General features: G+C 45.9%; 1 protein-coding gene across 4 annotated transcripts in view; it reads right to left on the reverse strand.

Annotated features, from left to right (window-relative positions):
- slc24a1 (solute carrier family 24 member 1) overlaps positions 1-23,335 on the reverse strand; it is a 55,908-nt gene that overhangs the window by 21,476 nt on the left and 11,097 nt on the right. For 2 of the 4 annotated variants that reach the window (XM_080214434.1, XM_080214433.1), the window contains 3 exons: positions 22,702-22,755; positions 20,520-20,628; positions 1,106-1,192 (listed from right to left, as the gene is read on the reverse strand). In XM_080214434.1, coding sequence (XP_080070560.1) covers positions 1,106-1,192; positions 20,520-20,628; positions 22,702-22,755 — 250 coding nt within the window. The remainder of the gene's footprint in view (positions 1-1,105; positions 1,193-20,519; positions 20,629-22,701; positions 22,756-23,335) is intronic. The other 2 variants (XM_080214436.1, XM_080214435.1) reach the window with 2 other exon arrangements.

Genomic DNA, 23,335 nt, shown 5'->3' on the forward strand with positions numbered 1-23,335 from the left:
CATCCCTCCCCTACAAACAAGAAACCATCTTTGAGGCTTTTTTTTTGTCTGAGTGGATAAGATAGCAGATTTGGACTCGCCCAAAAAAATGAATCAGAAACTCCTATTTTCACACTCATCGTAGACTTAGAATTGCTTTCATAAAATCCCCCCAGGGTGTGAAAAGTGCGCTGTGATTTAACTCGTAATTTTAAAGTTCTATTCCCTTTGTTGCAGCTTCTTTCACCACAGGAAACTGCATCTCTGTTTTTACCCTAGTGAGTCCTTTAATCATCTCAAATGCAAATGAATACATAGAAATGCTGACACAAACTGCACTCCCTGCTTCAGGAGAACAAAATATGCAGGCAAAGAAATAAAAATATTAATTGCATCAAGACAGCAGAATTCTCCTTTCGCGTCCTGCTAGCACTCAGCTTGATTAGAGAGCCATTGTAATTATTCACAATTGAACTAATCGGTACGGAGGCTGTGACTACAATATACACAAGGTACTCAGAGTCAAACTGCCCAGTTAGAATCATAGAATCCCTATACTGCAGAAGGAGGTAATTCGGCCCATCGAGTCTGCACCAACAACAATTCCACCCAGGCCCTATCCCCATAATCTCACATATTTACCCCACTAATCCCTCTAACGTACGCATCCCAGGATACTCAGGGTAATTTAGCATAGCCAATGCACCTAACTCGCACATCTTTGGACTGTAGGAGGAAACCGGAGCACCCAGAGGAATCCCACGCAGACCCAGGGAGAATGTGCAAACTCCACACGGACAGTGACCCAAGCCAGGAATCAAACCCAGTTTCTTGGCAGGAGTTCATGTGAGATGTCCTGAAAGATGTCAGTTCCTGTTTGTGTTTCAGGAATTCAACTCTTTTCTCATCACCAAAAGAGAAAACGCTGGAAAATCTCAGCAGGCCTGGCAGCATCAGTAAGGAGAGAAAAGAGCTGATGTTTCGATTCCAGATGACCTTTTGTCAAAGCTTAATCTCATGCTTCAGACAAGAAGGGAGAATGTTTCTGTTTGGACACTGAGATTGTGACATTGTTATTCTTTCCCACCCAATTTAACACATTCCTCTCATTCTTTCTGAGTCTCACCTTTATTATTGTCTCCATGTTGAGGTTTGGAACATCCCGTGCCTTTGACCATATTGTGCATTATTTCAGCTTTCTGCTTAAACTTCACTGCAAACAAAAGAGATGTTACAAATGGAGAAGATTCTGGAAGCACTTTGAGCGATTCAGAATACCACGGTCAGCCATTCTCAACTGCTGCAGACCGCAGTCATTGATAATTACAGAATCATAGAATCCCTATAGTACAGAAGGAGGCCATTCGGCCCATCAAGTCTGCACTAACCACAATCACACACAGGCCCTATCCCCGTAATCCCAGCTATTTACCCTGCTAATCCCCCTGATACTAAGGAGCAATTTAGCATGGCCAATCTATCTAACCTGCACATCTTTAGACTGTGGGAGGAAACCAGAGCACCTGGAGGAAACCTACGCAGTCATAGAGAGAATGTGCATACTCCGCACAAACAGTAACCTGAGACCGGAATTGAACCTGGGTCCCTGGCACTGTGAGGCAACAATGCTAATCAGTGTGCCACCATGCCACCAGGGCTTGTCTGGGATTTGAACCGAGGACCTCTTGCACATTTGACTCTGATGACATCTAATTTTTACACAACATTGGTCTCAAACATGAATAGCAAGAACATGCAAGTGGTGCATACAGGCAGCTGTTTAAGCATCTTTATAGAGTCTGGAAGAGTTTTGCAAGGTCAGTTAAAAGCATCACTTCAAGGGAGTCTTAACGAAAGGACAACTTTGCACAAATGCCAAAAAAAGTCTTTAATGAACTGAATAAGGTTCAGTGCTGGATTGTCCCATGATTCAGCAGAGTGATGAAGACTTGGTCAGTGGAGAAAATTGGAGACAGTCTAGTCCAAGAATGAGTTGGATGTAATGGAGAGCAGACAAGTCTGTAACATTTCTCCTTACAAAAGCAGAACAATTTGCATCCTCCACCACCTTTATCTCTATAATTTCTTAAAGGGAAATCTACAGTTCAAATAAATCCTCCTTGAACAGGGGATCAAACAAACAAGGGACAATGATTCCGCCTGTACTTACTGAAAAAAGTAGATTCACTTGGGCAGAATCCGAACTGACCTTGACACTAAGAGTGAGAATGCAAAATTAATAATGAAAAATAAGGAAATGGCAGATGCATTGAACAGATATTTTGATTGTCTTCACTGTGGATTGTATAGAAAAAGAGAGAGGAACTTTAACAATTACAATTACTAGGGAAAGGGTATGTAGAAAATAATTAGAACTAAAAGCTGACAAGTCCCCAGGTCCCGATGGACTTCATCCGAGGATCACATAAGCGGTGACTGCAGAGAATCACCTTTCCAAAATTCCCTAAATTGTGGAAAGGTCTCATCAGATTGGAAAAAAGCAAATGTGACTCCTTCGTTCAAGAAGGGGGACAGAGAGCAAGAAACTACAGGCTAGGAAGGCAAATGTAATGTTGGTGTTTATTGCGAGGAGAATGGAAATAAAGGCTGGGATACTTTGCTAACATTGTACAGGTGTTGGTGAGACCACGTCCGGAATACTGTGCAGTTTTGGAAGCAGTTCAGAGAAAGTTCACTGGACTAATTCCTGGGATGAGGTAGTTATCCAATGAGGAAAGGTTGGACAGGCCAGGACTATATCCATTGGAGTTTAGAAGAATGAGAAGTGATCTTATTTAAACACAAGATCCTAAGGCGACTTGACAAGTGGATGCTGAGAATATGTTTTCCCCACTGGGAGAGACTGGAATGGGGGAACATGATGTAAAAATAAGAGGGGGGGTGGTCTTCCATTTAAGATGGAGATGGGAAGAAATATTTTCTCTGAGGGTCGTGAATCTTTGGAAAACTCAGCCGGGGAGGCTGGGTCAGTGAATATTTTTAAGGCAGAGGTAGATAGATTCTTGACCAACAAGAGAGTCAAAAGTCATCAGGAGTGGAATGTGGAGTTGAGGCCACAATTAGATCAGCCACAATCTTATTGAATAACAGAGCAGGCTTGAGTGATCTGGGCTCTTGCTCATAACTCATATGTTCAAATGACCCAACAACAATCCAAATCTGTTCTCAATCATTCCACTAACAGAGCCAGAGAAACAGCTCCAAACAGCTTCCCAATCCCACTGGCACTTCTGAGGAATTTCACACAAGAGTCCAAGCAGATTCCAGATGTGTAAACACCCTACAGCTGCTCCAATTACTTTCACCATTCATGTGGAATCAGTGAAGCACTTTATCCACATCTTGTAGCCCGATGTTGTCAGTATGCCATGGGAAATCTTTCAGAGAGGTGGACGTGGGCTCACTAATTGGCCACTTGCAGTGAAATGCAAAAGGCAGCTGCACTGTGATACTGAAGACTCAAAAATGGTCCCTACACTCAGAATAAATCCAGCTCTTAATCACTTTGCAGGACGATGTATTAACAAATTACAGCCTGTCCTTAAAGGTTGAACAGTCGCTTACTGTCATACAGGGACAGTCCTGACCCCACACAGACACAGAGCAAGTGTACACAGACTCTCACCAAACACACAATATCTGTATTCACAAATTAACTACAGAATGTGCGCAGATATACACAGGATCATGCATGAACGTTTACACCTGTGTGCTCACATGCTTGGAGGTTCTGTGGCACAGTGGATAACATCGCTGCCTCTGAACCAGAAGTTCTGAGTTTGAGTCCCGCTCCAGGACTTGGCAGCCAAGGAAGGTGTGTCCATAACAAATAGGCCAAATAGGTAGAGCATCAACTTGTAAATTCAACCAATAAGCTAATGGCTGGTGGTCAGAGCAGGAGAGACTGTTGGTCAGTCACTTTTGATGCAGAGTGGAGCCTGTCAAACTGCAAGCCTCTGGCGACAGATTTGTGAGCAACCTGTCCCAGGATGTGGATTCAGGTGAGAGTCTGCCTTGTGCACCACTAAGTGTAAGAAGTGAAACAACAGTGAATCATGTACATACAGATTGGTCAACGCACACATACACATCGAGGGTAAATAAGTTATGTGGTACTGCTTTGCTAACAGCTTCCATCATGGCCACGTGGCGAGGCCTGTACAGACGATGTCTGTGTGGCATCTCCAGAGTGTGCCAACTAAGACCACCATCCTGACATCACAAAGCCTGACCTCTGATGTGATGATCGAAATCTAGACAATGTCAATCCTGGCTGCAAGGTGGGCCTTGGCCTGGCATTCCCTAAAGGACCAGGCACCCAAATCGCAAATAAAGGAATTCTGTCTGTGTCTACTGCAGTGTCTGCAGGTTGTCGAGAGTTTCCAGAGATATTTTTTGTGTTGAGTTTCTGAATTTGAGTTGCTATATTCTAACAGGATTCAGTGTTAACACAATGGTTGCAACAGGCAGGGGTATAGTCGCAGTGCCAGCGCCTCTGGGACTATGGCTTATTTGGAGAGCTGGAGCAGAGGCTGCAGGAATGGACAAGATCTGTGTGCTGCCTTCTGCCAACTAGGAGTCAGCTCTTCCTGGTTGTGAGAGGAGGTTGTTTGGCAGATCAGCCATTGCACCTCAATGCGTGTGGCCAACAGTGCATCTTGTCTGCTGCTTCATCAAGATCCTTATCTGATCCTCTTGTCTGGGACCTTGCTGAATGGACACAGGATCCATCCCTTCTCTGGAGGGTGGCTCTAGTAGAGTCATGCCTGGTGACTAGCCACATGCTGATCCAAACTCCACACTGAACTCCAGGGTACATGTAGCAGCAGTATTTGAACTTCCAGCTGCAAGTGTGAGATGAAAAGAACTCTCCGTTCGTGCTGCTCTCTTTCTCTCTCTTCCTCCTGAAGCAGGAACTCAGAAGTTTGCGTGGGAAGTAAGTGGCCCATATCATCTGCACTGGCTCAACACAACATGCAGTAGGATGAAGGTGAGCTGGGGGCATTAGCAGGAACATACCATCATCCTTAATGATTTAATTGGTGCAGATGCCACAGGCTCTGACACAACCAGCTCCATGATGCAAAGAATATTTCCTCAGTGGGACTTTGGAGATGCAAGCTTACTTGAATCCTTCCCAGTTCTGCTCTGATCGTGGCAGTCACAAATCCTGCAAGAGAGAGAGCAGGAATGTCAGTGATTGTGAAGCATTGTGCCTGTAATAGTGAATAGATGGAGATGTACGGAGACAGCAATGGTGGGTATAAGGCTGGTAGCATTGGTAGGTGTGTGACAGTGAGACGTTAGGTGTGAGTCCAGTGCCATGGGTGCTGCTGTGTGAGTCTTTTATTCGTTCATGGGACATGGATGTTGCTGGCTGGGCCAGCGTTTATTGCCCATCCCTAGTTGCCCTTGGAGGGCAGTTGAGAGTCAACCACATTGCTCTGGCTTGGGAGTCACACGTAGCCCAGACCAGCTAAGGGTGGCAGATTTCCTTCCCTAAAGGACATTCGTGAACCAGATGGGTTTTTCTGACAATGGTTTTGTGGTCATCAGTGGATTCTTAATTCCAGATTTTTACTTATTAAATTCCGATTCCACCAGCTGCCGTGGTGGGGTTTGATCCTGAGTCCCCAGCTGAGTTTCTGGATTAATAATCTAGCAACAATACCACTCAGCCATCACCTCCCCCTCAGTGATGGGGATGTGGTGAGGCTGATGATGCAGTAGATAAGAGATGTCATATTAAATGTGGTTTCTAAAGACCTCCAGGCCCCCCTGCAAAATCATGGGATCTCTTCTCTTCCCCACTTTAACAATTAATGCTTCCAGTTCAGAATCTGCCATCCTAGAATACTCTCTCTCCTCATGGCGTTCACTATCATCATTTAAATTGCAACACATCCTTCACTGCAGCTCCCCTTTAAGAGGGACAATTTGACTTGAAGAACAGCTGACCACAATCTGGTTTGGGATCAATGCTGCTGGGCTCTCCAACTGAGCGTAGAAGCAGCACTGGGGCCACCTCAGCAATGTGGATGGTGAGTACCCCAAATTCATGTGCTGCCAACCACAATCTGAACTGATGCCAGGAGATAATTAATTGTGGTCCACAGTCCCAAAAAAAGGACACACAAATTTCTGATCTTCAGTGGACAAATAAAAACTCGTGCACAAACAGGCAAGTTTCAATGGTATTGAGGTTTTACAGATACATTTATGGACTGATAAATGTAACATGCAGGATAGGTTTTCTGCCCATTCATTATCAATAAAAATGGTGTCCCCTGTAGATCTGAACTTCTTTCCCTGAGCCAAGTTATGTTTGCTATTGGGAGTTGAGTTAATTGAAGAGTAAGAACCGCATCCCATTTGCCTCAAAACTATTCACTATGTTCACCAGTCCTCTGTACATCTGAGAATGTTCCAGATCAGACGCCAGGGTTTGATTCATAGTCTATATTCCCTTTTGCACAAAACTACACTCAATTCTTAACAGAACATTAAGAAGACCTTAATGAGAATGTTCCTCTGTCTTTCTATACCCTCATAGCCTAGAACTGTGACTATAATCGCAAAGAAGTGGTTAATTGTTTCCCTCCAACTCAGACTCACCCAGAGAAAAATATATCACGACATTACTGATATTAAAAATGGAGGCATGGAAATGGTGGGATATTAATGACACATTGGGAATTATGGTGCCTCCTCACTCACCTTGTTCTTTCTTGGAGGCAGGAGTCTCATATATTCTCTACAGCATCAGAGCATGTAGAGATTATAGACATCAGCAGAGCAGTCTGCAGTGATATCATAGAGGGAACAGGGTTCTGTGCTCACACACCTGACTTCATAGTGTTCTCTTTGTTGTTTATCTCTTGGATCTAACACTAGCATGGAATTTGAATGTCGATGAAAAGAGAAACATGTTGCTGAAGTTTTTCATCTTGCACTCATCAGGACAAAAACAATAATGCCAAATTTCAAATGATTGCAACAATTCATACTACATGAGAGATGGTGTTGATTGGTTGGCAAGTTTTGGCATTCTTGTGCTCGATGAAAAGCTTCAGCACTGTTTTTCTTTTCAGCAAGAGAATTTGTTCCATTCTAAAGTCACTCCCTTAACCAAGCCACATTTTGTATTGGCTGCTTGCAAAGCCACTCTGTCTTTGGCAACTTTAATCAGGGCCAAAGGCCTTCATTCGAGTTGGGTTTGTTAGTGTTCCAGCTTTCTCTGTGATTCGCCCCCTGTCCTGCTCCCTGTGATTTAACCTTTCCGTTCAATTTTGAAACTCTACTGTGCTTGACCTCAGGATGATCCCTGCTTAATATCTAATTCAGTGGGGTCTAAACGGCCCGAAACACCAAACTGATAGTTAAAGTTGATTAAAAAGAACAACTTTGAATCATTGGCTACATTACATTAAGTTAATAGCCAATAAAAACAGAGAGGGGGACATTCCTGTATTAAAGGTCATCTAATTAAAATGGTCAATGAGTTTCTTGTGACAAAAGAACTTGACTTTTAATTGCATTGTATTCAATCAGATAATCCGTTTCTCCTGAAGTGTAAATGCAGAGGGCTTGATTTGTCTCATTGCGAATGGACAATGTGGGACTTGAGAATGTTGGTGTAGGAGGGGTGGGAGAGTTGAGATGTTGTTTGGGTTAAATCAGAGGGGACAACATTTTCTATTGAATCTATGCTAGTCACTTGAGCCTATTCTGCTATTCAATGAGATCATGACTGATCTGTATTGAATCTCCATTTGTCAGCCTTGGGTGGCACAGTAGCACAGTGGGGACTACTGCTGCCTCACAGGTCTCTGCCACTGCTGCCTGGGTCACTGTCTTTGTGGAGTTTACACATTCTCCTGGTGTCTGCGTGGGTTTCCTCCGAGTGCTCCGGTTTCCTCCCACATTCAGAAAGACGCGCTGGTTAGGTGCATTGACCCAAATAGGCACCGGAGTATGGCAACTAGGGGAATTTCACAGTTACTTCATTTCAGTGTTAATGTAAGCCTCACTTGTGACTAATAAATAAACTTTATTTTCCATATATTTGTAATCTTGTCTCGTAAAAATCTATCAATCTTAAAATTAAAAAAATCACTCCCTCCACCACTGATACACAGAAGTAGCAATGTGTACCATCTACAAGAAGCATTTACAGGAAATCTTGAAACACCATAGCATACAAAGCTATGGACCAAGTACAGGAAAACAGGATTAGAATAGATGCTTGATGGCTGCTGCAGATATAATGCGCCAAAGGGTCTCTTTCTATGCTGTAAAGCTCTATGAATGTATCACTAACTCACCAAGACACCTTCAACAGCACCTTCTAAATCTGAAACCTCTCCCATCTAGAAGAACAGGGCAGCAGACACATGTGAACACCACCACCTGCAAACTGTCCTCCAAATCACTCACCACCCTGACTTGAAAAGATATCGCCCTTTTCTGTTGCTGGGTCAAAAAGGCGGCGCGATAGCACTGCTGCTTCACAGCTCCAGGGACCTGGATTCGATACCTGGCTTGGGTCATTGCCTGAGTGGAGTTTGCACATTCTCCTCATGTCTGCATGGGTTTCCTCTGGGTGCTCTGGTTTGCTCCCACAGTCCAAAGATATGCAGGTTAGATTGATTGGCCACACTAAATTGACCATAGATGCATAGGTTAGAGGATTAGTGGGTAAAATATGTATGGATGGGGGGGTAGGGCCTGGGTGGGCTTGTGGTTGGTGCAGACTCAAAGGGCCAAATGGCCTCTTCCTGTACTGTAGGGTTTCTATGATTTCTATGAAAATCTTGGAGCTCTGTCCCTAACAGCACTGTGAATGTACCTATACCACGAGGACTGTAGCGGTTCAAGAAGGCAGCTCACCACCGCCTTCTCAAGGGGCAATTAGGGATGGACAATAAATGCTGGTTTTGCAGTAATGCTCACACCAGCAAAACAGATTGAGCTCCTGGATCTACGGTTTTTTAGTGGAAAAAATTCCGCATTCCTACTGCCCTTGGTATGAAGAAGCATTTCCTAATTGGCTTTGATTTTTAAGGTCATGTCCTCCTGTCGTAGGGTCACTTACCAGTGGGAAAAGTTTCTTTTTACCTTCTATACTCCAGAGAAAACAAGGCTTGTTTGTGTAATCTCTTCTCATAATCTAACTCTTGGAGCCCTGGTTGCAGAATAACAGACACCATTGATTTTGTACCATCGACAGCAAACTCTTGATGTGATTGGCTTCTTGTCATCCAGTGGCTGCTGTTTGTCTGTTGAACGTCCATGTGGAACATGCGCTGATTGAGCCCTGAGCTACCTATGTGATCCACTGATCCTGTCCTGAACTACCAGTTTGATCCAGTGAACCTGCTCTGAGCTACCAATGTGATCCAGTGATCCTGTCCTGAGCTGTCAGTGTGATCCAGTGATCCCGCTCCGAGCTGCCAGTGTGATCCAGTGATCCCGCTCCGAGCTGCCAGTGTGATCCAGTGATCCCACTCCACGCTGCCAGTGTGATCCAGTGATCCCACTCCACGCTGCCAGTGTGATCCAGTGATCCCGCTCCAAGCTGCCAGTGTGATCCGGTGATCCCGCTCCGAGCTGCCAGTGTGATCCTGTGATCCAGTGATCCCGCTCCGAGCTGCCAGTGTGGTCCAGTGATCAACCATGAGCTTCCAGTGATCCAGCTCTCAGCTACCAGTGTAGCTCTGAGCCACCTACTTGACCCTGTGATCTAGCCTTGAGCTAGTAGTGTGATCCAGTGATCCAGCCCTGAGCTATTAGTGTGATTCAGTAGCTGAGCCCTCAGCTACCAGTGTGATCCGGTGATCCAACCGTGAGCTACCTGTGTAATCCAGTGATCCTGCTCTGAGCTGCCAGTGTGATCCAGCAATCCAGCTCTGAGCTACTTGTGTGATCTAGTGATCGAGCTCTGAGCTGCCAGTGTGATCCGGCTTTCTCTGAGGATCAATAAATATTAAAACCCAAGACCTCTCCTTCACTTGACACATATTCAATCAGCTGGGAATGAAGGCTGGTAGAACACAAGGGTTACTGGGATTGAAATGAAGATTGTTGCAGACAGAAAATCAAAGAGCAAGAAGTACTCTTCATTGGCATCATAATATAAAAGCAAAATACTGTGGATGCTGGAATCTGAAACAAAAACAGAAAATGCTGGAAAATCTCAGCAGGTCTGACAGCATCTGTGGAGAGAGAATGGAGCCAACGTTCCAAGTGTGGATGACCCATTGTCAGAGCTGATTGGCAGCATTGGCAACAGACATTAATTAACAAATTCCAACCATCAAAATATATTCCTTTCCATCATCCATTGACTCATCATTTTGCTAATTTAGTAATAATTCTGGAACTGTCATTAAGGATACTCTAAGGGCAGCAACAAACATCTATCTGTTTTCAAAATATAACACTCCAGCTGACATTAATCTACTCAGATTCCAGATTATTGGAATTTTAATTATTAAGGAAAAGTTTAGGAAGGCGAATTTGTTTCTTTGGGAAAGATGGAAAACTTGAGGCCTTCTGCACTATGAAAGGAACTGAAAAAATTTACACTGCACGTGATTCAATTCATCAGAGTTCAAACCCCAGGTCACCCAAGTTTGAGGTTAGGAGGCCCAAACTGGGTAAGATCTGGGGTTAGGGAGTGAGGGAAATGAGAGATTTGGACAGATCTCCAAATCTCTTTGATTTCCTCTGATTGTTGTGTTTAAAATTTAGAAGACCCAGAGGAAGAATTTTCAAGAGTGTGAAGGTAGGCAGATGGGGCTGAGGAGTATTGGTGAGGAGAGGATTTGTTGTAATGTGGACACTACTATTTTTCAGTGCAAGAAGTGGCTTTTTCCATTAATTTGACAATAGTCAAACTCAGTGATAATAAAACTATTCATTGCAGAAGCAAAAACTGGCAGCCAGGATGAGGGAAAACTGTCTTTCCTTAAAGTTGCATTGTTGTGGAAAAAGTTTGCTCGAGATAAGCTAAGTTGGAATATAAAAATGTGACTTTTACTTTCTGAAAGTTGCAATCCTTGAATTTGCCAAGGTTCAGAAAGCTGAATTCCAGGGATTCAGGATGTAGGACAACACCATAGAATCCCTATAGTTCAGAAGGAGGCCATGCAGCACATTGAGTCTGCGCTGACTTTCTGAGAAAGCACCTTACCCAGGCCCAATCTCATTCCCCATTCCCGCAATCTCATACATTTCCCATGGCTAATCCATCTAACCTGCACATCTTTGGACTGTGGGAGGAAACCGGAACACCCAGAGGAAACCCACACAGGCACAAGGAAAACATCCAAACTTCACACAGACAGTGACCCAACCCGCGAATTGAACCCGGGTCCTTGGTACTGTGAGGCAGTGCTAACCACTGTGCCACCATGCTAAGATAATGAATCTCAGAAATTCTCCCTTATTTTTAAAAGCAATCAAAGGACCAGTTTTGTTGTTGATATTAAACAATCAGAAAACCTAAAGAAATGGTGACCTTACTTACATAGATATTGGCTCTGCCCGTGTTCTCCAGAGCAGTGTGTGAAACATCATTAAATACCATCTGACTGAAATAGGGCTTTCAACTCTGGGTGGATGTATCGGTAGACAGTTAATCACATGACTTCCTACCTGACTGCTCTATGTGACCAAACCAACTTTTATTCTGTTTCCTACAAAAAGCTGAAAGTAAATAAAATATTGACAACAGACGTCTATGTCTGCATATGCGCAATTACAACAGCAGGGTTCTGACAGACAGCATGCTGTCAGGCCCCTGCTGCTGCAGACAGCTTGAACCAACCCCTCTCTGCAATCGCGGGAGCCTGTGGCTGATCACAAGCCCCAATGTGCACAGACATCTAGCCACTGCTGCCCAGACCAATCGCACCACCCTCTACCCCTCCCCGACCCAATTTGATCACATCTGCAATGGTCCCCCTCCCCCTTGATCTGATTACATGCAGAGTGCGCAGTTCTTGGGAAAAACTTGCAGTTTGCAGAAAAAAGTTTGCAGTTTGGCCCACTCCCACCCCCGTGTTCCTCCTTTCCTTCGCCCACTCTTGATGGTAATGGCGACCAGCTGGATTTAACTTACCTTTGGCCCAGTGGCTAGAACCACATTCCAGTTTAGAATCATCCAATCAGATGGTCACTTTCTCATTGGTCAGGTGAAGACAGGTGACTATGAAAATCGGCATCTCTTCCCGGAGGCTGATGCTCTGAGCACAGGGCTGAGGCAATGTCGCACTGTCGGAGGCGCATATTCTTGGATGTGGCATTAAGATGGTGCCCATCCATTCTCAAAGATAGATGCAAAACATTCCATGACTCTATTCAAAGAAGAACAGATGAGTTCTTCCTCTTGTCCTGTGTCAATGCTTAACCTCAAATTAATATAACACAGACAGGTTGTTTGGTCATTATTTCATTGTGGGAGCTTGCAGGCTGATTGGCTACCACATCCACTATATTACAATAGAGACATACAAGTTCTTCATTGGCTGTAAAGTATTTCATGAAAGAACTGTAGAAATGTAACTCTCTTTATGTGTGACCCATGAGGGTGAGTGTTGGAGATTGTTTAACACAGAGAGGGACCTTCCAGCTGGCTCTGATTCTAAACAAACTCCATTAACTAACAGTGCTGTTTGAGTGGCAGTCCAGAATCATCCAATCGGACAATGAAGAGTCTGCTCACTTTCTCATTGGCCCATTCACTACAAAGATGGGCGTGTTGTGTGACCAATGGTGGGAGCCTGTGAGTAGAGCGATCAGGGTTGGGACCTCATGTGAACCAGAGGTGGCAACCCAGTCTCTTTGAATTTCTCCAACTCAGAACAAGAGACAGATATCTTCACTGAGATTGTAGAAAGGACGTGGTGGGGTTGAGGGAAAATTTCTAAAAGCGATAGGAATGGATTGTTAACTGAATTGGCAGCAATGGAGTTTCTAGTAGTGATCTGTAAAGTGTGTTTTATAGTGATGGAATATGAAGGAGTTATACAGGATTCCATTTGTGCCTGGTTCGGAGAACCTTGTCAGCAGTTGTGACTTGCAGTTATCTGCTTAGCCTCCAATCTCTGCTTATCTATTTTTGAAAGGTAGAGTTGGTAAATCCTTCAGAGTTATTCGAGGTCAGAGAGAATTTGACACTAAGAACAGAGATTGACATGTGAACGAGATAAAAGGGCAACATTTTATTGAGAATTTCAAGCTGTTTTTATGGTGATGATAATGTGATGCTGATTAGATGGAGGAGATACTTGGAGTTAGTCCAATATTCTCTGGATTTTGGAAGAACGAGGCTTGTTCTCATTGTAAAATATAAAATTCTTAAGGATGAGATAAGTTCTGGGAGGATGTTTCCTCCGACTAGGGAATCTACCAATGAAAAGAAGTGTCTTCACTCAGAGAAAGGTGGATGCCCAGTTGTTGAGTATATTTACGATTGAGATTTTTGGGAATTAAGGGATAATGGGGATAGTGACAGAAAGTGGAATTGAGATAGAGGATCAGGAATAATGGTACAGCAGGTTCCAGCCAACTTCAACTCCTATTTCTTATGTACGTCATTGAGTTATTGTTATGTAATGTCTACAAGTTGTATCAAGATATACACCAGGCGCCTTGTCTGTTCTCTAGAATAAGCTTTGGGGACTGATAAAGACCTAACATGAGCTAATGAGGATTTTAAAAATCATAGAATCCCTACAGTACAGAAGAAGGCCATTTGGCCCATTGAGACTGCACTGACAACAATCCCACCCTATCCCCATAACCCCACATGTTTACCCAGCCAATCCCTCTGAAACTGGGGTCAATTTAGCATGTCCAATCAACCTAACCTGCACATCTTTGGACTGTAGGAAGAAACTGGAGGACTCGGAGGAAACCCACACAGACAGGGAGAATGTGCAAACTCCACCCAGACACCCAAACTAGGAATTGAAGCCAGGTCCCCAGCACTGTGAGGCAGCAACGCTAACCAGTGTGTCATCGTATAAATAAATTACAGCTATTTATTAATGACTCTTTGGACTTTAACCATCCTTTCCCCTGATAAATGGTAACAAATTACAAATTTTACACAAAGTCTTGTTAGTTCCAGAGTGTGGAATTAAATCTTGCAATGCGGTGAAAATGATGCCAATCTCCATTCTTTCCAACAACAATATGTTGAAACTCTTGACTCTAATCCAGAAAATCAGCAAATCATTCCATACTGTCACAGCAACTTTCTGCTTCTTCTCAATTCCCAGTTCCCAGAGGAAGTGACATTTGTTTAAGGTTGTTGCTGAAAGAGAGAAATTATCTCCCATCAAACTGGTTTGTGTCAGAATTTGAGAGAATTGTCTCTGCCATCTGTCTAAGAGGACAGAATGTCCCTCTATGGCAGACAGACAGAATGTTATTTCGCTGAGTTTCACTCTCATTAACAATGGATCAATTCAAATTAAAATTGCATTAATTTTCCTGTGGATGTTAAGGGGGGGATTCACCGGCCCCTTCAGCCGCCAGCGCCAAGCCCAGTGGCATTGGCTCAAATTCAGGATTTACACCAGGAGTCGGTTTCTGATTCACCCTCTCTCCAGCCATGACCGGTCTCCCACCCGAGGGTGGGGGCAGCACCCAGATAGTTATGCTGAACCCCTCATTGTAATATCATTAGCAGGATGGATGGTCCACTAACCGGCCTCCGCACGATGCACCTACTCCCCAGCCAGAGGTCACACAGGTGAGATTTGATGTTGTTCCTGAAAAGCAGGACCATGATCCCCACATCCTCTGAGGGGGAGCAAGGAGGAAGTGGCCTGTCTAGAACTTTTCTGTGTTATATGGTGGGTATGGGGAGATAAGGGTTTGAGGGGGGTTGAGCATCTCAATTGGGGGAGGTGAGGATTGAGCGGGAGGGGAGGGGCTGCTTTGGATGACTGGCTTATTGGTGAGTTTGAGCAGTTCTGTCTCCACCATGTCACCCTCAGATACCTGAATGCTAGAAGGGTGACACAGTGGCACAGTGGTTAGCACTGCTGCCTCAAGCGCCAGGGACCCGGGTTCGATTCCAGCCTCGAGTCACTGTCTTTGTGTCTGCGTGGGTTTCCTCTGGTTGCTCCGGTTTCCTCCCACACTCCAAAAATGTGCAGTTAGGTTGATTGACCATGCTAAATTGCTCCATAGTGTCAAGGGGATTAGCAGGATAAATATATGGGGTTATGAGGATAAGGCCTGGGTGGATGATGGGCTGAATGGCCTCTTTCTGCACTGTGGGATTCTATGAAGTTTGATTCTCTCTTTGTTTGCTGTAACAGCTCTGAGGTTTCTGCTTGATGCTAATCATGCCCATCTGGACCCCTGCAAACCCCAAAGCAATTCACCCACAACCTGATCCCACCCTGGGTTTATTTAATACCCGCTAGTCATTGCCAGCTCTCTCAGAATTCCCTTCACTCCCAGGATGTGTCAGCACTCCCAAGCCCCTCTGCCTTCTCAGCATGAATGAGTGTAAGCTGTTAGCACGGCTCGCGGAACTCCCTCCATTGATAGTTCCAAAGCAGATGAGGGAGGGGAGAATCGCCCAGGTTAGTGCGCACTTGGATCAGCTGCCCCACTAGCAGGTAAAAAATGTCATCAGACAGCCCGTATCACACCCAATGTTGCATTTCGAAAGATTTGTAGAATGCCCCAATAGGGCAGCTGCTCTCTGACCTGTAGCCACTTCCTCTGATCCCATCCTTATCCCACGGGATAATGTTAACTCGCTTGGAAATTTGCTGCAAATGATGTGTTCGATGAGCAGACTGTCGGTCAGCGGCTGAGGCTCCAGTAAATTCACACGTCTCTCTGACTAAAACCCTCAGTCTGTGGTACTGTCAGCTTCTTTAGAAGGACACAGCTGGCTGGCACAGAATTAACATCTGGAACACACAGCTCAGACAGGCAGTTACAAAGCAAGTCCCCTTGGATTCTCCAGGAAACCCAGGAGATGGGCACAGCGTTCCGCTAACACTCAGTGTAGTGTTCACAGTCTCCTCATGTGAGGAGTGAAGCATTTCGTACCAAGAAGCAGTAGGCAACTCCCTGATGGGTTCAGGGCTGTGCTGTTAACTGCAGTCACTGGAAGGGACGGGCATTAAGGGAGATGGGGTACAGTGTCCCGCCAATCGAAGGGTATGTGTCAGGTCATTCCAGGTTGCTCAGCTCTTTGGAGTCTGTCAATCTGCCTGGCTGAAGGTGGCACAGTGCCCACACAGGAGATTCCACCAGACATCCTTCCTCACCTGTGCCCCTTCTCACCCATGCTACTCCCGATCTTCCTGGCAACTGTTCCTCGGTTAATCAGTTTTCCCCCAGGAGCTATACACAGGTGCTACGGAAAGAGGCAGCCACTGGCACCCTGATGTGATCCATTAGTGTTGAGGTGAAGGGACAGATGATGTGGACATATGGCCAAGTTGCAAGATGAGGGGGCAGGAGGCTGTTTCAGTGACCATGTAAGTTATCTGGTGTGGGCTACAGCTCTAGTAAAGCAGCACTGGATGGGAGAAAGCTGAGGGTTTATCAGCGTTCAACTGCTGGATCACAATAGGATTGGAAGGAGGTTAGAAGGAACAGATGGATTACATTGCTCAATGTCTCTCTCTTTCCACACAGATTGAAGATGAATATCTGTTTGGAGCTATTGAATAGCGCTGAGGCACACAGGAGGTGGTGAGAGTGCCAGGCCAGTGCCATGCAGCCCAGGTATGACCCAACACCACAGGAGCTGGCCGCAGAACAGCAGAGGGTTACTGCAGATGCTCAAGTGCCAACCATCCAAGGTGCCGAGGAAGGGGTAAGAAGACAGTGAGTCTGTAGGCCACATGTCTACAGGAGGTCTATTCGAGAGCATTCCGACATTTGTCATCGACGCCTCCACAGGGAGACAGCGCAGCATCTGTGCCAGGATCTCTCACCCGGCATCAACAGGAGCAGGAGGACTGTGGCTGTGAGAGTCATGGCTGCCCTGAAGGTTTTTGCCTCTCGATCATTCCAGATCTTGGGTGGGGAAGTGTGAAGGATCTCTCCACTTTCCACACACAGGTGCATCACTGGGTGACGGATGCCCGGACATCAGAGTACATCTCCTTCAACCCAGACCAGGCCCACCAGGATGCCCTGGCTGTAGGATTCAGTGCCATTGCCAGGGAATGATCAATGGCAGTCATGTCACCCTACCAGCATTGCTTCAACGGGGAGTGTCCTTCATCAACAGGGAGAGGCTCCATTCTCTGAACATCAGGCTAGTATGTGACCAGCAGCTGAACACCATTGCCCATCTGTGCATACTATCCTGGCAGAGTCTTCAAGGGTAACCCCCAGTTGCGGGGCTGGCTAGTGGGGGACAAGGGTTACCCACTGAGATCATGGCTGATGTCGCCTGTGCAGAGAGCCCTGAGCAAGGTGGAGATCCTTTACAATGAGACCTACTCTGCCACCAGTATCACTGAGCAGTGCGTAAGCTCACGGAAGATGCAATTCCGCTATTTGATCTGCTCCAGTGTGGCCCCCCCGAGGGACACAAGGATTGTGGTTGCTTGCTGTGTGCTCCACAATCTTATCCAGCGGTGGGGTGACACAGTGATGGAGAATGAAGTAGCAGAACAGGCGGTCACTGAATGAGGAGGAGGAGGATGGTGTCTGAGGACCCAAAGGTGGTGGCAGCCAGGGTGTTGCAGGAATGGAGGAGCAGGGAGGTCCTTAACCTCCAGATTTACCACCCAGGAGGATAAATGTTCTGGCAGCTCAATCCCCACCCTCCCCCAACCTCAGACCTTTCTTTGTCCAGTCCCATGTCTGCTCCTCCCCCACCCCGCAAGGGACACCGTTATATACCAGCAGGGTGATGGGCTTGGTTTCTCAGTCTCAGTGTGTCCACTCACACAGTGTGAGGGCAATGACGACTCGCTGCTCCTCATTGTCACAAAATGTCTGACTCCTGTCTTTTTCATGATGTCCCACTGACATCCCAACTCATTCCTGAGTGTGCGATGGGGCCGCTTTCATCTGGGACATAGTTAAGGCGCTGCAGGAAGTGTTGGTGCTGGGATTGGTGTGAGTCTCCACATCACTGAATGGTGATACTGTCAATTCAGGCTGTCAAATTCTGGCTCTCGCCACCTCCCACTCGAGAGCGAGGCTGGACAGTTTGTGGGGAGATCGAAATTGGAAACAGAAACACCTCCCGACCCCAGCCTCTCCTGCCAACCCCCTCCCAAGTCCCCCCAAGCCTCCTCCCCCAGCTCCCCACCCACCCCAGCCCACAGTGTTGAGAATTACCGCACACAATGAGAAGCAACTTGTTGTGAGTTATAATGATGATTTCAAAGTGCAAATGTACATTTTGTCCTTCCTTCTCCCTAACCAAACCGTGATACTGCACCCATGTCCTCCTGCTCCTTGTAGATACCCCCCAAATTGCACATCTGCAGTAGAGGCTGCTTCCCATGTCCTTTGACCTGTGAAACCCTTGGCGGGCGTCCATTAGAGGGTCCCGGCTGATGTCCAGGTGTCACTGGTGACAATGTCACCCTGGGTGTTCTGCCCACTAGAGGCACTGGTGTCAGGAAGGGGGAATTTAGAAGGGCTGGTTACTCCCAGTGGCTCCACAGGGAAAGCCTTGGGATAGGTTCCAGAGTCTCCTGCTCCCTTGGAGTGGCTCTGCTCCCTCCATAGGACGGAGGGGTTGGTTCAGTGAGATCCATATGCCTCAGCTGGCGATGCCAGTCCTGGAGGCAGCCATTGTCTGAGCCACATTGGCAATGTCCTCAGCCATGGACCACTCTGATTGGGCCAAGCACTGGGGCGTCTCAGCAATGTCTTTTTGTGTCTGGAACATGTCCATGTGTGACTGGGATTTGCTGTCCTGGGCCTCAGACATGGACATCAGAGGGAGCCAAGTTTTGAACATTGTCAGACATGCCTCAAATGTCTTGCCACCAGGTTTTCCCCTGCAGTCACCACCCTTGCAGTGATGCTCTGGGTACCATGCATTACTGGCACCATCTCTTGTGAGAGAAGGCTTCCAAATTCCTCCAGATGGCCTTGCACTTCTTGAAAGGATGGAGACACCTGCTCCTGTAAGCCTGGCTTTGCATTTTACCAGTGCTGGGGTCACCTTTTCCAGAGTTTCCACATCTGCCTTCAGGGCACCTGTTTGCTGGGAGCCAGCAGTCCTCGGACTGTCGACTTGCCTAGAAGTCCCTACCTCCACCCGAAGTGCAGCAGCAGCTGTCTGGGGATCACCAGAAGCCGACCGCTAACATTTCCCACCGTGGTGACTGTCTCTGTGCTGGTGGATGGTACAGGTGAAAACAGAGGCTGTGGTTGGGGGTGTTCCAAGGGCTTGGGCAAGGATGTCCCAGCCACATCTGGTGAAGATTCTGGAAGAGAAAGGAGATGGGGTCAGTGTGGGGAATGTCAATTCCCTGGAGTCGGATCATCAGGGTAACAGTGTGTTGGACTCTCACTTCCTCGGGGTTTTCCAACCTCACAGTCGGCCACCACTCACTCAGTGACCTCCCCTGTGATTTCCAGCACCCTCTCTCCAGAGTGGTGAGAACCTGCAACTCCGGCAAACCCGTCTTCTCCTGTTTTCTCTGGTTGTGTGGAATCTTGTCCTACGGAGACACAAAGAGGACATTGTGAGATGATGGCTGGTTGGCTATAGGGATGGTTGACAACAGGTGGCATGTGTGGGCACTGGGGTAAGTCTGAGAGAGTTAGTGGTGGGGATTAGTTGGGGGAATGGAGGGACAAGCTTGAGGGTTGCAAGGATTGAATGTTAGCTGGCAGAGGTTATGGTCGTGGGGTTGGGGATGCCAGGGGAAGACAGGTGGGTACTCACCCCTGCAGCTTGAAACAGTATCTTCCTGCATTGAATTGCAGTCTTCCTGGTAAACCTGTTGCAGTCTCAGCCACTGCTACCCAGGTATCTGCCAACGTATTGGCAAAGGGTCTCCTGCCAATCCTTGGGAACGGGATGCCCCTCCTCTAGCCTGGTCTCCAGCATCTTGTCTCGCTGTCTGCATCCAGGAAGCGAGGGGCAGCTCTTGGTTCTGCCATGTTGATTGATAGAGTGCGAGTGGGGGCTGCAGCTAGCGTTTACCGTGGGGAGGATGTCCTGGCCCTGTTCAGTGCTGCCAGTGCCAATACCATTCATCTCTGTTTACCTGCCAGTGGGAGAACTTAGAGCGCAAACCGGAGAATCGCGCCTAAGGTATCATTTCTTGTTTTCTAATTATTACTGACAAGTAGCTAAATCAACATGAACTGAAGTCACTGCATTCTCGCGCTTAGCAAATGCAGAAAAATAAACATCCAACTTTTCAGCAAAAGTAATAACTTTTAAAAGGCATCTGACACATACTACTTGCTACAAATGAACCAGGCTGGTCCCTAGTTGTTAAATAACCAGATCCTACAGTCTATCCAACAGGAATTCAGGCCTTTACCTTCTGCCAATGGATCGAGTGTGTTGATCATGAGCTGAAAGATGGTGTTGCGGAGCATACTGTTGTGTAGTGAAGGGGTGCTGCTTCCTCGAGTTAGAATCGCTTTGGGCTAAACATTAAACAAGAAAATATACCAACAAATTAAACCAGAGATCACAAACACGTGTTCAAAGGTAATTAATTCAAATTTAAGTAAAATGTCAAACAAATCGAAACTCAATGCCATTTGTGAATATTTCTCTGAAATAAATTCCTGAGCTCCTCTACCTTTTGCCTCATGGGCACCCCAGATTTTAACTGCCCCACCTTTGTTGACCATGCCTTCAAATGTCCAAGCCCTAAGTTCTGGAATTCCCTCCTTAAAGTTCTCCTCTCTCTACCTCCTTTAAAACATTCCTTAAAATGTCCTCTTTGATCAAGTTTTGGTCACCTATCCTTACATCTCCAGGTTCCCCAAGTCACATTTACAGTTACCCCAGTTATGCACTGGGGAATTTCTCTAGGAAGTTCCTATGTAAGGATTTACCTGCCAATTGCCAGAAATGCTAACTTCCTCTGGCCAATTGCACTGGGCTGGGAATCATGGGACAAAATGACTTAAATCGCTAACTTTGGATGGTTCCTCTAATTTTGTCTCTATTTTCTTAGGAGGCCAAGGAAATTTGGCATGTCGGCTACGACTCTCACTAATTTTTACAGATGCACCATAGAAAGCATTCTTTCAGTGTATCACAGCTTGGTATAGCTCCTGCTCTGCCCAAGGCCACAAGCAACTATAAAGGGTCGTGAATCAAGACCAGTCCATATCGCAAACTAGCTTCCCATCCATTGACTCTATCTACAATTTCCACTGCCTTGAAAACGCAGCCAGCATAATCAAGACCCATGCACCCCAGACATTCTCTCTTCCAACTTCTTCTGTCAGGAAAAGATACAAGTCTGAAGTCACGTACCAACTTACTCAAGTACAATTTTTTCCCTGCTGCCATCAGACTTTTGAATGGACCTACCATATATTAAGTTGATCTTTCTCTGCACCCTAGCAATAACTGTACCAGTACATTTTGCACTCTCTCCTTTCCTTCTCCTCTGTGTTCTCTATGAACAGTATGCTTTGTTTGTATAGCACGCAAGAAACAATACTTTTCACTGTATTCCAATACATGTAACAATAAAAAAAATCAAATTGTCAAATTAAAAATGGTTCTGCACATTTTACCCAAAGCTCCCTGGGGATTCAGCACTCCCACTCCAACCCCCTTCACCCAACAGCCCCTCCACTCCGACTCTGACAGCCCCACCTTCACTCCCATTTCAGTCTGGTCTGCCCTGCCACCACCTAGTCTCCCCCTCCCAGTAAACCACTTCCTTGCTCCCTTTTAACTGTCCCTTTAAACATCCGCTTTATGGCAGATACTGCTGTAAAAAGGGGGGAGTATCCTACCTCTCTGTGCCCCAATCATTCCAGGCTGATATTGGGGGGGATGGGGGGATGCTGAATGAGGAGGTTTGGGTGGGACAGGGGCTGTGAAATTTCAGCGGGGGTTTATTCGGAACGGTAGTTCCCAGAGATTCCACGCTGAGGGAGTTACCAGCCAATGTGTCTCAGTATCAAATCTTGCCTGATGACACGCCTGTGAAGTACTTTTGGATGTGTTAATATGTCAAAGAGCTATATAAATGCAAGTTGTTGTTGTAAGCTGGGAATCTTGCAGTTTTACAGTGAACATATTGACATTTACAACACACACACACTGTACAACCAATCCATCAAAATGTACAAGGATTTCTAATGCAATCTCACATTTCATTCTCTCTATTTCCCTTTGATCTCCAAGTGACTCATCCACATAATGAAACAGCTGAGACCAGAACATTCCAGAGAATGTGGCGCCATGTCCTATCAGTCTTTGGTTAAGATCATTGAGTTTCTAACCCTCTGCCGCCTGCTAACATTGTAAAGAATCTCTGCTCGATTCCTCGCGGGATAGATTGACTGAAACTGACAAATGATCTCTGTAAGGATTAGCAATCTGGTTCTTGGTTTTATTGCGGTTTTATAACTCACTCAGGGATCCCCACAATTTCCTATCTAAGCCCTTGGTTAAAGTAAAATCTCTCACCCAATCCACTCTAGTTCGATGTAAAAACCATCTGAGTCTTTGGTGGTTTTGACTTTTACCTTTAGTCTGTTGTTATCTTCCTTATCTTCTTCTCTGGACTCTGAGTCAATGTTCTTTTTCATGTAAGTAAAGAGAAATGGGAAATTATTGATAATTCAACTGTTTCACGGTTTTGGATTGAAGAACAACTTGAACGAGGAATAGCTGCTTGTCTCCTTGTGACAGATTAGCGCACCTTTCTCTCCACACTATCGACAAGGGAAAGTCAGAGATCTTCTCAATATCTATCTCTTCATTCAAATCTGGACTCTCTCCTGATAAGCAGCTAACTTCAAATCTAACACTATACCACAGGACTTCATCGGTGTGAGGGGGAGCTGTACTTTTGTTTATAGATTATTTTTAAAAAAGGGTGGTGGTCTTTGCCAAACTGCGAGCATAGCTCCAAAGCAATACTTGCACACATCAACCTGTCTGTACAGGGGTGGCTGAGGGAAAGGTTAGGGTGAAGGAGTGTGGGGGGAGAATGTGTCTCAGCCTTACAGCTAAACAGATATCACCAGATTGAGGCACTGACCTTACTAAAGTTCCCAGTTGTGAGTGCAGTGGGAGCAGTGTTCTGAAGACAGGTCCAATCCAAAGCCTTACAATATCGACCACAGGTAGGGGCAAGGGGACAGGTCCCAAACCCAC

The sequence above is a fragment of the Carcharhinus amblyrhynchos genome, chromosome 28 (genome assembly GCF_965287045.1).
Source record: "Carcharhinus amblyrhynchos chromosome 28, sCarAmb.v2.hapA, whole genome shotgun sequence".
NCBI lineage: Eukaryota > Metazoa > Chordata > Chondrichthyes > Carcharhiniformes > Carcharhinidae > Carcharhinus > Carcharhinus amblyrhynchos.